General features: G+C 44.4%; 1 protein-coding gene across 2 annotated transcripts in view; it reads left to right on the top strand.

Annotated features, from left to right (window-relative positions):
* The window catches only part of VPS45 (vacuolar protein sorting 45 homolog), a 63,208-nt gene that overhangs the window by 13,596 nt on the left and 31,942 nt on the right, over positions 1-17,670 (top strand). For both annotated transcript variants that reach the window (XM_079958147.1, XM_079958146.1), the window contains exons 2-9: positions 1,408-1,542; positions 2,437-2,497; positions 5,158-5,237; positions 8,215-8,283; positions 9,687-9,824; positions 11,171-11,281; positions 13,520-13,654; positions 15,137-15,250. In XM_079958147.1, the coding sequence (XP_079814273.1) occupies positions 1,423-1,542; positions 2,437-2,497; positions 5,158-5,237; positions 8,215-8,283; positions 9,687-9,824; positions 11,171-11,281; positions 13,520-13,654; positions 15,137-15,250 (828 nt within the window). In that variant the 5' untranslated portion in view covers positions 1,408-1,422. The remainder of the gene's footprint in view (positions 1-1,407; positions 1,543-2,436; positions 2,498-5,157; positions 5,238-8,214; positions 8,284-9,686; positions 9,825-11,170; positions 11,282-13,519; positions 13,655-15,136; positions 15,251-17,670) is intronic.

The following is a 17,670-nucleotide window of genomic DNA, read 5'->3' as shown; positions in this document are numbered from 1 at the left end:
TGGCGTGTACTGAGATCATTGGCCCATGGGGGCTCAGTAATGTCTACAGTATACCTGAAGGAGCGTCTCCACCCCCATCATTCTGTCCGGACGCTGAGGTCCAGCTCCGAGGGCCTTCTGGCAGTTCCCTCATTGCGAGAAGCAAAGCTACAGGGAACCAGGCAGAGGGCCTTCTCGATAGTGGCACCCACCCTGTGGAACGCCCTCCCATCAGACGTCAAAGAGATAAACAACTACCTGACATTCAGAAGACATCTGAACGCAGCCCTGTTCAGGGAAGTTTTTAATGTGTGACATCTTAGTGTATTTTTGGTCTTTGTGGAAGCCGCCCAGAGTGGCTGAGGAAACCCAGCCAGATGGGCGGGGTACAAATAATAAATTATTATTATTATTATTATTATTATTATTATTACTACTACTACTACTACTACACTGGCTGGCAGTGGCTGGCCAGAGTCTCAGGGAGGAGATGCCACTGGAATTCGAACCCGGGATCGTCTGGATGGAATTTAGGGTGACAGGCAGTGAGGTGGCAAAGTTCTCCAGTGATTCTGTGTTGCAGCTGTTGGTTGGGGCTTTCCTAAAATGTCTGCAGGCTTGCAACATCCCACTTACGGTATACGGCCTTGGTCCTGTATACCTGAAGGAGCGTCTCCTTCCCCATCATTCCGCCTGGACACTGAGGTCCAGCTCCGAGGGCCTTCTGGCGGTTCCCTCATTGCGAGAAGTGAGGTTGCAGGGAACCAGGCAGAGAGCCTTCTCGGTGGTGGCACCCGCCACCCAGCAGATGTCAACGCCCTCCCAGCAGATGATAATTTATTATTTTACCCCACCCATCTGGCTGGATTTCCCCAGCCACTCTGGGTGGCTTCCAACAAAATATTAAAATGCAATAATTCACTAAATATTAAAAGCTTCCCTAAACAGGGCTGCTTTCAGATGTCTTTTAAAAGTCTGGTAGTTGTTTATTTCCTTGACATCTGGTGGGAGGGCGTTCCACAGGGCAGGCGCTACTACCGAAAAGGCCCTCTGCCTGGTTCCCTGTAACTTTGCTTCTCAAAGTGAGGGAACCGCCAGAAGGCCCTCAGCGTTGGACCTCAGTGTCCGGGCTGAACGATGGGGGTGGGGACGTTCCTTCAATCCCGCCACCCTCCCAGACCCACTTGGTGGGGACAAGGGAGAGGGCCTTCTCGGTGGTGGCTCCCCCCAGACAACTTTGGTGCTCCCTCCCTGGAGAAGCCAGACTGGCTCCCTCCTTGCTGTTCTTTGACCAGCAGGTAAAGACTGTTCAGTATTGGGAAATAATCCATAAGGAATTGAAAAAAAAATCCAATTTAAATTTTAAAAATCCGATTTTTTAATTATTTTTTTTTATAAATCATTGATTTTTATCCACCCTTCTCGCAGACCAGTATCGTGAGCATGGTGTACACGCAGTCTGAGATCCTGCAGAAGGAGGTGTACCTCTTTGAGCGCATCGATTCAGCCAATCGGGAGAACATGAAGCACCTGAAGGCCATCTGCTTCTTGAGACCCACGAAGGTGTGACAGGGCAGAAGGGAGCCTGTGCCAGAGGTGGGGGAACATCTGGGAGAGCCATCCAGATGTTTGGGGCTCACCTCTCCTCTTTAGCCTTCAGGTCCCTGGAGCTTGCATGTTTATTGATTTCAAACCAGAGTGGATTTGGTTTAAACCACTAGTCAGTAAGACTTGATTTAGATCATTTTTTTTTTTTTTTACAGAAAGACTCATTCTTGCAGGTATAATCTTAATATTCAAAACCAGACAAAGGTTTCGTTTTTTGAATAATAAATTTTCAGAGTAGTTTTTACGGTTATATCAGAAATTACTGACTTGGTTATGCTATTAGAAATACATTGACAGATAATTATGAAATTATTGTGAGGTTTAATAAGTGAACTGTTTATATTTGGACAACTTTCCTGCTGTACTTTATTGGAAGAAGAAAAATAATCACTTCCTTAATAAGAATTTATTTACGGTAACTAAAGCAATAACGTTATAGCATATGTGTCCATGTTTGTTAACTGATGTGGTTAAATGATTAAAACAAACAAACTTGGATTGAGTTTTAGCATACATGAAAAACTTAAACCCTCATTTCCTGTTGAATAGCCTTTGGACTATAATGTAACTTAAATAGAAAACTATCTTTAGAAAGATTCTTTTCTCCAAAAGCATTTTATTTAAATCCAAAAAAATCTGATTTTTTGATATATATATATATTTTAAAAAACATTGATTTTTATCCACCCTGTTTCAAACCCTAAAGGTGGGCGACGACAACCAAATATATAGCTATATAAAACAACTCGAAAATTACCAGGAGTGAGATGAAATACTTTGCTTTCTGTAACTGGTTTAAGGATTTGATTTCTCGCCTCACTGTGGTTTCTGGATGTGTTGTCCTTTCAGGAAAACGTGGATTACCTCATCCAGGAGCTGCGACGTCCAAAATACAGCACCTATTTTATTTGTAAGTACGGAAAGCCTCTTGGTGTGTTGCATTTTCCTGGCAGCGCGGCGTAGTGGTTAGAGCTGGACCTGGGAGAGACTCGAGTTCAAATCTCCCCACTTGGCCATGAAGTTCTCTTGGGGTAGTCCCTGCCGTCTCTCAGCCTAACCTGCCTCACAGGGCTGTTGTGGCGATTGCATGAGAAGTGGGGGAGCATCATCCTGAGCTGCTTGGAGCAGAAGGTGTCCCAGAAATGCAAAAAATAAAAAATAAATTCTCCCCTGACATGTTTCGTCATCATCATCATCATAATTATTTGTACCCCGCCCATCTGGCTGAGTTTCCCCAGCCACTCTGGGCGGCTTCCAGCAGAATATTAAAATACAGCGGTACCTTGGGTTACATGCAGACTCCGCTAACCCAGAAATAGTGCTTCAGGTTAAGAACTTTGCTTCAGGATGAGAACAGAAATCGTTCTCTGGCGGTGTGGCGGCAGCGGGAGGCCCCATTAGCTAAAGTGGTGCTTCAGGTTAAGAACAGTTTCAGGTTAAGTACGGACCTCCGGAACGAATTAAGTACTTAACCCGAGGTTTTTGTTGTTGTTTAGTCGTTTAGTCATGTCCGACTCTTCGTGACACCCGGACTAGAGCACGCCAGGCACTCCTGTCTTCCACTGCCTCCCTCATGCTGGTAGCATCAAGAACACTGTCCCACCATCTCATCCTCTGTCGTCCCCTTCTCCTTGTGCCCTCCATCTTTCCCAACATCAGGGTCTTTTCCAGGGAGTCTTCTCTTCTCATGAGGTGGCCAAAGTCTTGGAGCCTCAGCTTCAGGATCTGTCCTTCCAGTGAGCACTCAGGGCTGATTTCCTTCAGAATGGAGAGGTTGGATCTTCTTGCAGTCCATGGGACTCTCAAGAGTCTCCTCCAGCACCAGAATTCAAAAGCATCCATTCTTTGGCGATCAGCCTTCTTTATGGTCCAGCTCTCACTTCCATACATCACTACTGGGAAAACCATAGCTTTAACGATACGGACCTTTGTTGGCAAGGTGATGTCAAGTTAAGAATAGTTTCAGGTTAAGTACAGACCTCCGGAACAAATTATTATTATTATTATTATTATTATTTATTTATTTATTTATTTATACCCCGCCCATCTGGCTGGGCCTCCCCAGCCACTCTGGGCGGCTTCCATGGAAACCAAAAATACAGTAAAATATCACACGTTAAAAACTTCCCTGAACAGGGCTGCCTTCAGATGTCTTCTGAATGTCAGGTAGTTGTTTATCGCTTTGACATTAAGTTGAAATGAAGTACTTAACCCGAGGTACCACTGTACAATGATTCATCAATTGCTTCTTTTTTATGCATGTGTTAGCTGCCTTGGACCTCTCCTTTGAGAGAACGGCACATCTTTTAAGAATAAGCGGTTCTCATTGATAGCTGCATTAACCACAAACCTTCGGTTATTTGGGGATGGCATGAGCTGACCCAAACAGGTCTCTAGAGGTCGCCCTCGGCTTACGCAATCACCCCGATGGAGCAGAACAGCTGCTTTGGTTTGCAGCCTAAGGCTGATTTTGCCCCTGCTCCTGGAAGTGTTTGATGGGGAGAAAGTCAAGAGTGGATAGGGCCCATGGACTACAGTGGTGCCCCGCAAGACGAATGCCTCGCAAGAAAAAAAACGCACTAGACGAAAGGGTTTTCCGTTTTTCGAGGTGCTTCGCAAGACGAATTTCCCTATGGGCTTGCTTCCCAAGACGAAAACGTTTTGCGAGTTTGCTTCCTTTTTCGTAAAAACCCGGGGAATCCGCGCTCCGCAAGACGAAAAAATCGCAAGACGAAGCGACTCGCGGAACGAATTATTTTCGTCTTGCGAGGCACCACTGTATATGGAACTTGCCGAACTGACTGGGAGACTCCGAGACCAGAGAGAAGAGGCGGTGGAAGAAGGTTGGAAGAAGTTTATAGAATATCTGAAAAAAATATGTTTAATATTTAAATCTTAGAATAGCTTTGGAAGTGGATACAGGATGTGGGGTTAGAAGTAGAAGACAGTGTATTTTAAAATAGTATTATTTGTAAAGGATAATATGTGAAGATTATTATGGTAAAAGTAAGTGTGTTAAAAATGGTTAAAAATTATGATATATGTAAACTGCTAAAGATGAGGTAAAATGAAAATCTGATGGGGGAGGGGACTTAGGGAAGCTCACCTAACAATGTTTAGAAAAAATAAGGATAAAACAAGAATTTGTTTGTACAGTGGTACCTCAGGTTAAGTACTTAATTCATTCCGGAGGTCCATACTTAACCTGAAACTGTTCTTAACCTGAAGCACCACTTTAGCTAATGGGGCCTTCTGCTGCCACTGCTGCAATTTCTGTTCTCATCCTGAAGCAAAGTTCTTAACCCGAGGTACTATTTCTGGGTCAGCAGAGTCTGTAACCTGAAGCGTATGTAACCTGAAGTGTATGTAACCCGAGGTACCACTGTATTGTTTGTTTTTCTGTTTGTGTTGTTTATTTGCGTTATAAAATGAATAAAAAAAATGGGGGGGGGGAGAGTGGTTAGGGCCCACCGTGGAACAGACCCACATCCCACCCAGCGACCATTGCCATTGTTTCCCCCTTCTGTCTCTCGCTTATCCTGCTTCCTTTCTCTCCCTGCCTCCTTCCAGATTTCAGCAACGTCATCAGCAAGAGCAACGTCAAGTCTCTGGCCGAGGCAGACGAGCAGGAAGTTGTGGCAGAAGTCCAGGTATGTCTACGGTCAACGAGCCACAAGTCCAGGAAGTCTCTTGGCTTCCTTTTTTAAAAAAATTATTTCTACTTTTCAGGTTTATACATTCCACTGATTTTAGAATCATATCGACATTTCTAAACTTGGCTTCCTTCCCCCCTCTTTCTGCGGCTCCTTAAATTTATTTATTTATTTTTTTTGTAATATCTTTTTATTAGATTTCAGATAAGACATCACAAAACAGAACAAAAAAGAGTAAATTCAAAGAAAAAAGTAACAATACATATAATACAAAAAGAGAAAAAAAAAGAGGTAGAAAAAGATAAAAAAGTAAATATGAGACAAAACAAAACTAAAATACACATAGACTGACTTCCTTCCCTGCTGACTTCGTGTTTCTTAATTTAAGAACTTCATTTTCCACAACTGGTGTTGGTAACTGGTTAATACATCGTAAGATATTAAATCAGACCTGCTATAGTTGGTAGGTTTTTACAATTTCCTTCAATATAGACCATAAATTTATTCCATGCAGAAATTAACTTTGTATTTTTTTGATTTCTCATTTTTTGCGCAAAAGACGCTTAAATTTATTTTTTAAAACATCTTCTGCATATCCACATTAACTTAATTTAGTCATTTATTCATCTTCTTTAAATATATACAGTCGGACCTTGGGTCCCGAATGCCTTGCGAGTCGAACGTTTTTGGCTCCCAAACATTGCAGAATCGGAAGTGTGTGTTCTGGTTTGCAAACATTCTTTTGGAACCTGAACTTCCAATGCAGTTTACGTGGCTTCTGATTGGCTGCAGGAGCTTCCTGCAGCCAATCAGAATCCGCACCTTGGTTTCCTAAAGTTTCGGAAGTCAAACGGACTTCCGGAACGGATTCCGTTTGACTTTCGAGGTGCTACTGTACTCTTATGAAATTGCATGTTATTACAATAATATTGTCAATGATCTTATCTGTTTACAATTTAACAATTTAATAATTCCGTAAACTGTTTCCATTCTTTTACAAAAAAAAAGTTATGTTGATTTCTTATTCTTCCAGTAAGTTTCATCGTTTCTGCATATTCCATCAGTTTTTGTATCTCTGGGCTTCCTTTTTGAGGAAAGGCTCCCTGCTGAATGAGGGAATTAAATTTACGGCCTGTAGTGCATTAAAAGAAAATACTATGAAAATGATGTATAGGTGGTATTTAACACCAACTAAATTGGCTAAAATGTGTAAGATGAAAAAAAAAGGAATGTTGGAAATGTAAAGAAAAAGAAGGAAATTTCTATCACGTGCTGGACTTGTAGCAAAGTAAAAACCTTCTGGGATTTGATTAGTAATGAATTAAAGAAAATGTACAAAAGTACATTTGTTAAAAACCAGAAGCATTTTTACTGGGTATAGTAGGGGAGAGAGAAACCAAAAATGGAAGCAACAGGAACTACCAACAATTGAAGAGTGGCAGATGAAGAAGATGGAATATGCAGAACTGGCGAAGCTGACCGGGGAAATCCGAAACCTGTGTGATCAAGCTTTCCAAAAAGACTGGGGTAAATTTATGCAGTATTTAAAGGACAATTGTAAACGATCAACAACACTAGCAGGATTGAATGAAGACGACTTGTAATGTTGATGACCCTAACTATTTACATTTTCCTTAAAAACGGACAATGGGAATTGTATAATGTAAAGAGGAAGAAGTATAAATGCGAGGACATTATAAACAATTATGGTAACCGTGAGACTTGGGTGGGGGGGTGGGAGTCGAGTACCTCATGTGAGCAAAAATAGGGTGAAAAATGAGGAAGTGCTTATAAACTGTAAAATGGAAAACTTAATAAAATATTATAAAAAAAAGAAAGTATCCCTGCTGTTTTGGAGATGTAGAGGCGGACTGGTGCTGTTGCAGTAGAATTTGGTGCAACGATCTAATGCAGCCCCCCAGGCCCTTAAGCCTCTCCCCTTGCCCAACTCTTCATGATGCATGAGGCAGGCAATCCTATTCTCCTCGAATATAATAATAATCTGGATGATGCCCTGAGTTCCTCCCAATTCTTGGAGTCCTCTCCACAGTGAGGTTTATCAACAGAGGATTCTATCACTGAACTAGTCAGACAAGTTTATTTGTAAGGCAATGACCATAGCTGTCCACTGAAGTGTCTTTAGTGAGAGCTGAGCTGAGAGCAGGTTGGAAGCTGGAGACACAGAGACATGTTTGATCTGTACTGGATCCTAAGCTGCGACTAATGGAAAAGCCAGATCTTTTCGGGTGTTAATGCTGTGAGACAGTCTATCTTACGTTCATGTTGTATACAGTGGTACCTCAGTTTATGAACTTAATCTGTTCTGGAATATAATAATAATAATAATAATAATAATAATAATAATAATAATAATAATAATTATTTATTATTTATCCCCTGCCCATCTGGCTGAGTTTCCCCAGCCACTCTAGGCGGCTTTCAACAAAATATTAAAATACAGTAATACATCAAACGTTAAAAACTTCCCTAAACAGGGCTGCCTTCAGATGTCTTCTAAAAGTCTGGTAGTTGTTGTTCTCTTTGACATCTGGTGGGAGGGTGTTCCACAGGGCGGGTGCCACTACCAAGAAGGCCCTCTGCCTGGTTCCCTGTAACTTGGCTTATCGCAGTGAGGGAACCGCCAGAAGGCCCTCAGAGCTGGACCTCAGTGTCCGGGTAGAACGATGGGGGTGGAGATGCTCCTTCAGGTATACTGGACCGAGGCCATTTAGGACTTTAAAGGTCGGCACCAACACTTTGAATTGTGCTCGGAAACGTACTGGGAGCCAGTGTAGGACTTTCAAGACTGGTGGCCGCTCCCACTCACCAGTTTAGCTGCCGTAGTGACAAACCCTGCCCCTGCTTTATACCCAACCTCGCTTTGCCACACGTTGACACCGGGCCTGGTTAAATAGTTAAATAGCTTCTTGGGCATTGCTATGACACTGAGTCTCTCCTGTTTCTCGCCTGGCAGGAATTCTACGGAGACTACATCGCCGTGAACCCACATGTGTTCTCTCTCAATATCTCTGCCTGCTGTCAGGTAGGTGGCATGAGAGGAATCCCGGTAAATTCCAGGCCTCCTCATAACTCTCAGCACCAGTTCTCAGAATTCTTCAGGGGAAGCTGTGGCCGTCCAAAGGGGTGTGATAACTGCATCAAATGTCCGGAGGCTTCAAAAATCACTTAGCAGCAGACTAAGCAAGATGTTTTGTCATAGGAGAGCCGTCTCGTCATGGGTTCATCTCAGGGGGTTGGACCAGATGACCCCTTCCGACGCAGGTGACACTGCGGTCTAAACCACTGAGCCTCTTGGGCTTGCCAATCAGAAGGTCGGCGGTTTGAATCACCATGACGGTGGTGAACTCCCGTTGCTCTGTCCTAGCTCCTGCCAACCTAGCAGTTCGAAAGCACACCAGTGCAAGTAGATAAATAGGTACCACTGCGGCGGGAAGGTAAACGGCGTTTCTGTGTACTCTGGTTTCTGTCATGGTGTCCCGTTGCGCCAGAAGCGGTTTAGTCATGCTGGTCACATGACCCAGAAAAGCTGTCTGTGGACAAACACTGGCTCCCTCAGCCTGAAAGCGAGATGAGTGCCGCAACCCCATAGTCACCTTTGACTGGACTGAACTGTCCAGGGGTCCTTTACCTTTACCTCTACGATTCTGTAGGTGCTCCCGGGGCATCACCTAAGCAGGCTGCTGGCTGCTTTCGTTGCATATTTTTATGTCGTATTTTTATGTCGTGAACTTCCCCTGTTAACGGAGAAATCTGAGGGCTCCCTTGGACAAAAAACAAGGACACCAGCCAGGAATACCAGAGCAAAACAGCAGCCAGTAGGCTTGGTCTTTATTGAAGACTGTCGCAACAGGACTCCCACCTGCCAGAAGGTGGAACAAGATGGAAGCCCCGAATAAAGAGCCCCCAAACTTTTATTAGCTGCTAATCCCCATGTTAGGGGATGCGGGTGGCGCTGTGGGTTAAACCACAGAGCCTAGGACTTGTCGATCACAAGGTCGGCGGTTCGAATCCCCGTGATGGGGTGAGCTCCCGTTGCTTGGTCCCTGCTCCTGCCTACTTAGCAGTTCGAAAGCACGTCAAGTGCAAGTAGATAAATAGGTACCACTCCGGCGGGAAGGTAAACGGCGTTTCCAGAAGCGGCTTAGTCATGCTGGCCACATGACCCGGAAGCTGTACACTGGCTCCCTCAGCCAATAAAACGAGATGAGCGCCGCAACCCCAGAGTCGGCCACGACTGGACCTAATGGTCAGGCATTCCTTTACCTAATCCCCATGTTACACCCCCACAAACTACATCAGTAATACATCATGAAGATCACGGGGTGTTAACGGAACATCAGGTGGCAGTGTGCAACTGTAATAAATGAAATAAAACCAAACAGGTCTTGCTCGGCTCTCATTGATCTCTTCACCATATTTTTTTAGGGCCACAGCTGGGACCAGGCTCAGTTGTCCAGGACCACCCAAGGCTTGACCGCTCTGCTCCTGTCCCTGAAGAAATGCCCCATGATCCGCTACCAGCTCTCTTCTGAACCAGCCAAGAGGCTGGCAGAGTGCGTCAAGGTTCGTTCTTATTTAGTAAAAGTATTTGTATGACAATGCCTAGTGAGTTATTATTTTTTAAAGAGAACATCAGGGCAGTGCTCAACAAAATACATGTGATAAATTGTAAAGCACCCTTTGCCTCTTCCACAAGTCTCTCAAGAAATTAGGGATAAGTAACATCTAATTTGGGACACGGGTGGCGCTGTGGGTTAAACCACAGAGCCTAGGGCTTGCCGATCAGAAGGTCGGCGGTTCGAATCCCCGCGATGGGTGAGCTCCTGTTTCTTGGTCCCTGCTCCTGCCAACATATCAGTTTGAAAGCATGCCAGTGCAAGTAGATAAATAGGTACCACTCCGGCGAGAAGGTAAACGGCATTTCCGTGTGCTGCTCTGGTTCTCCACAAGCGGCTTAGTCATGCTGGCCACATGACCCGGAAGCTGTACACCGGCTCCCTCGGCCCATAAAGCGAGATGAGCGCCGCAACCCCAGAGTCATCCGTGACTGAACCTAACGGTCAGGGGTCCCTTCACCTTTACCTTTACCATCTAATTCAGAGCTTTCCAAACTGTGTGTCGTGACATGTTTTGTGTGTCGGAAGCAGTGGGGAGGGGTTTGGTCTCACACCAATGCTCCCAGCCCTCCTCCCAGGGCTAGAAAGGGGTAAGTTTAACCTCTGGTTTGCTAGTAAAACTGAATTACCGTGTCAAGAAGTGATGCGTGTCTAAAAAGTGTGTCGTCAACATGAAAAGTTTGGAAAGCCCTGATGTAACTGGTTGGAAATGTTTCTTGATGTAAGACAGAGCTTTTTATTCTCAGCAGTCCTTGTTCGTCTGGAGGTCTCTCAGCTGTTGTGTTTCTCTAGACCTTGCAAGTCACGAACGCCACACTTTTTGCTCTCTCGTTTCTTCGGACGGCACCTTGCACTTACCTGTCTTACTGGAAATATCTGGATAACCAGCTTTATCATTTCTTCTCTTGACTATATGATCCCGTGCCAACCTTGGTTCAGTTCGGTTTCGTTTTTATGTGCTTGTCTCATGAAGTTCTATTTTGTTATTTGGGGTTATATATTAAAACGAAAACCCTTTTATTTGAATTTGGGGCCCATCTAGCTTAGTATTGCCTACACTGGCTGGCAGCAGTAGCTCTCTAGATTTCAGGCAGGGGCCTAACTGGAGATGCCCCTGGAGACTGAACTTGCAAGACAAGCAATTGCTCTCCCACTGAGCCAAAAAAGTCACAGGCCTGTCTTTTTTGCCTTCCAGTGTCAGGGTAGAAAAACTAAGTTTGCAATCCCTGTGCAGAGGACCTTTTCAGACCTTAACTACCTGGCTTGCCTATTCCTTTCCTCCCCTCCAAACAGCAAGTGATCACGAAAGAGTATGAGCTTTTTGACTTCCGCCGCACCGAAGTCCCTCCGTTGCTGCTGCTCCTGGACCGCTCGGATGACGCCATCACTCCACTCCTGAACCAGGTGAGAGCCTCGTTCCTCTCTGTCGCCTTGAAGCTGTCTTTAAATGGGAATCTGTGGATCTGCCTTCTACCTGGGAGGAGGAGGAGGTGGTGTCGGAAGCCAGAGATCTTAGCGAGCAGAGAGTCTGTGGCAGAGAGCAGTCCGGAGGAGGGAGGCCAAGAGGCAGAGATGAGAGGCACAGGTGTCTCCCCCGCTTGCTGCAGCAAGCTCCCCTCCCTCCTGGCCACCCAGGACCAGGAGAGGCATGAAACGGGAGGAGCAAAGGCAGGTGTGATGGCATAGTCTCAGATTGCTTCGGAAAACCTCCAGAGAGGATGGAACTTAGTCCCCACAACTTCCTCATAGGCAGGGCCATCTTTTTTTTATATATTTTTATTGAACAGTTTTAACAAACAAATTATCAATCAATATAACCATTTACATTTCCCTCCCTTTTTATCCCCTCCCCCCAGGACTTCCGTCAGCTCTTCTCTCTGGTTTCTTTGCACATATTATCCTCTGCATATTGTGAAATTGCACATATCATTGCCTTATTTATCATATAGGCAAGGCTGTCTTTACCCAGGGGTGCAGGGCACCCGGGCGCTGAATTCTGGGGGGCACCTGGTGCCCGCCGCTGAAGCCGCCAAAGCTCTTATCTACCTGTTATGAAATAAATAATTTTGATCAAGCTAGAAAAACAAAATACATATATACCTAGATATTACCGAAATATATACCTACTGTTTCACTAAAGGACTTTCGACTTTGTGCACTTATTTACCAAAGATGCGCTGCGCCAGCGGCGATGGTCATTCACAACGGTGGCACTTCACAGACTCAACATTGGCGCTTGTCGTTCTCAATGGTGCCATGCACGCAAAATTAACTAAATTTGGGGACGCTGGGCGGATCTTTGCACCCCGGCAGCACATATGGTACTTGCTCATAGAGGCAAGACCTACTGCTTATTGGCCAGGCACTCCTGAGCACACCTTGTTTTTTCTGATAAAGAGTTCGCCTACTCGGTGTGATTTATTGCTAGCCCTCCCCAACACTAAACCAAGCGCCACTGGTCCATCTGGGTCAGCGTTGCCTACACTGGCTGGCAGTGTCATGGTCCGGTTCACGGGCGATCAAAGTCCTGGCTGGGGATGTCAGGACCATGGGGAAGATGGCGGGGTGGGAGCAGGAACGGGGGTCCAGAAGCCAGGAGTCAGGAAGCCAAGAGTCCGAGGATCAAGAAGCAAGGAGTCACGAAGTCAGGGGTCTGAGGATCAAGAAGCAAGGAGTCACGAAGTCAGGGGTCCGAGGATCAAGAAGCAAGGAGTCACGAAGTCAGGGGTCCGAGGATCAAGAAGCAAGGAGTCACGAAGTCAGGGGTCCGAGGATCAAGAAGCAAGGAGTCACGAAGTCAGGGGTCCGAGGATCAAGAAGCAAGGAGTCACGAAGTCAGGGGTCCGAGGATCAAGAAGCAAGGAGTCACGAAGTCAGGGGTCCGAGGATCAAGAAGCAAGGAGTCACGAAGTCAGGGGTCCGAGGATCAAGAAGCAAGGAGTCACGAAGTCAGGGGTCCGAGGATCAAGAAGCAAGGAGTCACGAAGTCAGGGGTCAGAGGATCAAGAAGCAAGGAGTCACGAAGTCAGGGGTCCGAGGATCAAGAAGCAAGGAGTCACGAAGTCAGGGGTCAGAGGATCAAGAAGCAAGGAGTCACGAAGTCAGGGGTCCGAGGATCAAGAAGCAAGGAGTCACGAAGTCAGGGGTCAGAGGATCAAGAAGCAAGGAGTCAGGGAGCCGAGGATCAAGAAGAAAGGAGTCACAAAGTCAGGGGTCCGAGGATCAAGAAGCGAGGAGTCCAGGAATCAGGGGTCTGAGGATCAAGAAGCGAGGAGTCACAAAGTCAGGGGTCCGAGGATCAAGAAGCAAGGAGTCAAACGCAGCAAGGCAGGGAACATGTTGCTGTGGCAAAGAGTCGAAGGGAAATGCTGACTTATATCCCTTCCCAGCTCTTGCCACCAGGTGCTGTGAGTTACCAATTGGCCTCACCTGTGCAGCCGCGCCTTGCCTCTTCAGAACAAACTTAGGAAGGCCCCAGTCTTGGTCACAGGGCCTGGCTTCTGCACGCACACTCGACAGGCAGTGGCTCCCCGGGGTTTCAGATGGAGATGTTTAGAGATGCCTGCGAAAGTCCCAATGATCCATTTCCTAAGTTTTGGAGCTTTCCTTGCTACTGCTAACTCTCTTTTCCTCTCTGCATAGTGGACATATCAGGCAATGGTCCATGAGCTGCTTGGAATTAACAACAACCGCATCGATCTCTCGCGAGTCCCGGGCATAAGTAAGGACCTTCGGGAGGTGGTCTTGTCGGCCGAGAATGACGAGTTTTACGCCAACGTAAGTCTTTTGGAAGGTACCTTTTATCACATGTGGTGGTCATGTAGGGTAATAAAGGCTTTCTGGGAAATGATATATAATGAATTGAAAAAAATGTTTTAAATAACTTTTGTTAAAAAACAACAACAACCCAGAAGCCTTTTTGTTAGGAATTATAGGTACAGTGGTACCTCGGGTTAAGTACTTAATTCGTTCTGGAGGTCCGTTCTTAACCTGAAACTGTTCTTAACCTGAAGCACCACTTTAGCTAATGGGGCCTCCCGCTGCTGCCGTGCCGCTGGAGCATGATTTCTGTTCTCATCCTGAAACCAAGTTCTTAACCCAAGGTAGTATTTCTGGGTTAGCAGAGTCTGTAACCTGAAGCGTACGTAACCTGAAGCGTATGTAACCTGAAGCATATGTAAGCCGAGGTACCACTGTACTGATATCCCAAAGGAACAGAAAAGACTCTTTATGTATGTGACAACAGCAGCATAAATGCTATTAGCCCAGAGATGGGAAGAAGAAAGAAAGAGGAATGGCAAACCAAGCTGTTAGGACTACGCCGAAATGGCAAAACTGACCGGAAAGTTCAGGAACCAAGAAGGCAAGAAATTCCAAAAAAAAAATGGGGAAAAATTATAATTTATTTAGGAGACCACTGTAAGCAGATGAAAAAATTAGCAGGATTTTAATCTCACTTGTAATGGATCAAATACTATGGACAATATGGATACAGTGGTACTTTGGTTCTCAAACGCCTTGGTACTCAAACACTGCAAACCCGGAAGTAAGTGTTCCACTTTGCGAACTTTTTTCAGAAGCCAAACGTGCTCCGTTTTGAGTGCCACACTTCCGTTTTCAGTGTTACACTGAGGTCTGCCTGTTTTTGCTATTTATTTTGCGTTTTTGTTTTTGCGGCTCTTCTTGTTTTTGTGACTGTGTGCAACCCGCTACAGCTACTGATTGATTGACTGTGTGACTGCAGTACATTGTCTATTGCTTTCATTTTATGACTCAACGGTTTCGTTAGATAGTAAAATTCATGTTAAATTGCTGTTTTGGGGTTTGTTTTTAAAAGTCTGGAACGGATTAACCCACTTTGCATTACTTTCTATGGGAAAGCGCGCCTTGGTTTTGGAACGCTTTGGTTTTGGAACGGACTTCCAGAATGGATTAATTTTGAGGACCGAGGTACCACTGTAGACATAAAATACAGATTATGAAATAATATGCAGTTGAAAATCTTGACAATAGAATCCATGGAGGTGATGGGGGAGAAGTCCCGAGATTCAGAGTAGTCTCTTAATATGGATGTGTATTTGGTACGGTTATAAATTTATATTTGTAAAATCAAATACAAACCATTTTTTTTAAAAAAAGTCTTTTGGGGAACGCTCTGTATGATGCTGGACGAGATGCTGGGGACCCCTTTGGCTTCTTCTAGCAATATCCAGACCCCCCTGACATTTCCTTCAATCCGCTGCTTTTTCTCGTTTGCAGAACATGTACCTAAACTTTGCGGAAATCGGAAGCAACATCAAGAACCTGATGGAAGACTTCCAGCGGAGGAAGCCAAAGGAACAGCAGAAGCTGGAATCCATCGCAGACATGAAGGTAGCTTGGAATAATAATAATAATAATAATAATAATAATAATAATAATAATTTTTTTATTTATATCCCGCCCTCCTCAGCCGAAGCTGGGCTCAGAGCAGCTAACAACAATAAAATAATAGAGCATTCTAGGGAAAGGCCATCAGCAAGCGCTTGCCCAGGAGCAGGGAGCTTGCAAGACTTTTGGACCTGGGGGAACGGCAGACCAAGTTAATGGAATATGCAGAAATGGCGAGACTGACGGGAAAGATCAGAAACCAGGAAGCTCAAGTCTTCTTAGAAGATTGGAAAAACTTTTTATAATATACTTAAAAGACCACTGTAGGCAGTTGAAATCATTGGCAGGGATACAATGACACTTGCAATGTGAAATGAACTTTGGTAACTACGATCATATTACAGATGGAGAACGGTAAAAAACGCAGAAAAAAGAAAGAGTATTTTTATTTTTTGGAAATGGAATCCACGAAGGGAGAGGAGGAGGTCCAAAGGTTTCAAAAGAACCTTTTTATTTTTATGTTTTGGAATGATTAAAATTATTGCGTATAAATTCATGTAAAATCAATAAAAAATTAATTTTTAAAAAATCAGTTTTGGACTGGGACCTGGAGGAGACCTGGGTTCAAATCCCCACGCAGCTGTGAAGCTTGACTCGGGGCCAATCATTGCCTTTTAGCATGGGTAGGCAAACTAAGGCCCGGGGGCTGGATCCTGTCCAATCGGTTTCTAAATCCAGCCCACAGACGATCTGGGAATCAGCGTGTTTTTACATGAGTAGAATGTGTCCTTTTATTTAAAATTCATCTCTGGGGCATAGGAATTAGTTCATTTTTATTTTTTTTCAAAATATAGTCTGGCCCCCCACAAGGTCTGAGGGACAGTGGACCGGCCCCTGCTGAAAAATTTGCTGATCCTGCCTTTTAGCCTGATCATGGTGCTGTGGGTTAAACCACTGAGCCTCTTGGGCTTGCTGATCGGAAGGTCGGCGGTTTGAATCCCTGCCACGGGATGAGCTCCTGTTGCTCGGTCCCGGCTCCTGCCAACCTAGCAGTTCGAAAGCACGTCAAAGTGCAAGTAGATAAATAGGTACGGCTCTGGTGGGAAGGTAAACAGCGTTTCCGTGCGCTGCTCTGGTTCGCCAGAAGCGGCTTAGTCATGCTGGCCACATGACCTGGAAGCTGTATGCCGGCTCCCTCGGCCAATAAAGTGAGATGAGTGCCACGACTCCAGAGTCGGTCACGACTGGACCTAATGGTCAGGGGTCCCTTTACCTTTACCTTTTTTCCCCCAGTTGTCCATTTAGTTGTTTATTTTTTTAAGAGGTTACACCTCTGGTTTTGTGGATAAAAACACAGGCCCCATGTAAAAATATATTTTTTGCTTACACTTCATAGAATATCTGATGTCCATTAAAAATAGTTATACCCTTACTGAAAAATTATAGTGATAGTAGTAAAATACAGTCATACCTTGGATCCCAAACGCCCTGGAACTCGGACATTTTGACTCCCAAACACCGCAAACCTGGAAGTTTTTTTGTTTTTTTAAAATAATATTTATTAAAGTTTTAAATGTTACAAAAAGAAAAAAAGATAACTCCAAGTTAAACAAAAACTTGACAACACATCACAATAAGGAAAGAAGAGAATAGAAAAAGAAAAAAAAGAAAAAAAATAGTTATAAAAAACAGAAAAACAGAAAAATAGAAACAATTAAAAAACACAACGATCCTTCCCATGACTTATCTTTCATTTGCTTTTTTCCTTGACCTCGCACCTCCCTTTTTTGTATTCTAGTTCGGTTAGCTATTTCAGCAAATCCTTTCCATCTTTCCCAATTTTTATCCTATAATTTGTCTTAGTATAATGTAACTTTACCTTTCCTCCTTTCATCCATTAACAATCTATTTTTACTTAATCCTTTATAATATTTCTGCTGAAGCCACATAAATTCATTCCAGCCTCCTTCTAACATTCCTTAATTTTACAATGTTTCTGTAAATAAACTTTAAATTTCTTCCAATCTTCTTCCACCGACTCTTCTCCCTGGTCTCGGATTCTGCCAGTCATTTCTGCCAGTTCCATATAGTCCATCACCTTCATCTGCCATTCTTCCCAGGTGGGTAGATCTTGTGTCTTCCAGTACTTTGCAATAAGTATTATTGCTGCTGTTGTAGCATACATAAAGAAAGTTCTATCCTTCTTTAGTACCAATTGGCCGACCATGCCCAGGAGAAAGGCCTCTGGTTTCTTCAGAAAAGTATATTTAAATACCTTTGTCATTTCATTGTAGATCATTTCCCAGAAAGTCTTAATCCTTGGGCATGTCCACCAAAGGTGAAAGAATGTGCCTTCGGTCTCTTTACATTTCCAACATTTATTATCGGGCAAATGATAAATTTTTGCAAGCTTGACTGGTGTC

Source organism: Podarcis cretensis (genome assembly GCF_951804945.1).
Source record: "Podarcis cretensis genome assembly, chromosome: 16".
Classification (NCBI taxonomy): domain Eukaryota; kingdom Metazoa; phylum Chordata; class Lepidosauria; order Squamata; family Lacertidae; genus Podarcis; species Podarcis cretensis.
Note: the sequence above shows the minus strand (reverse complement) of the source record. Positions and strands in the feature narration are given on the sequence as shown.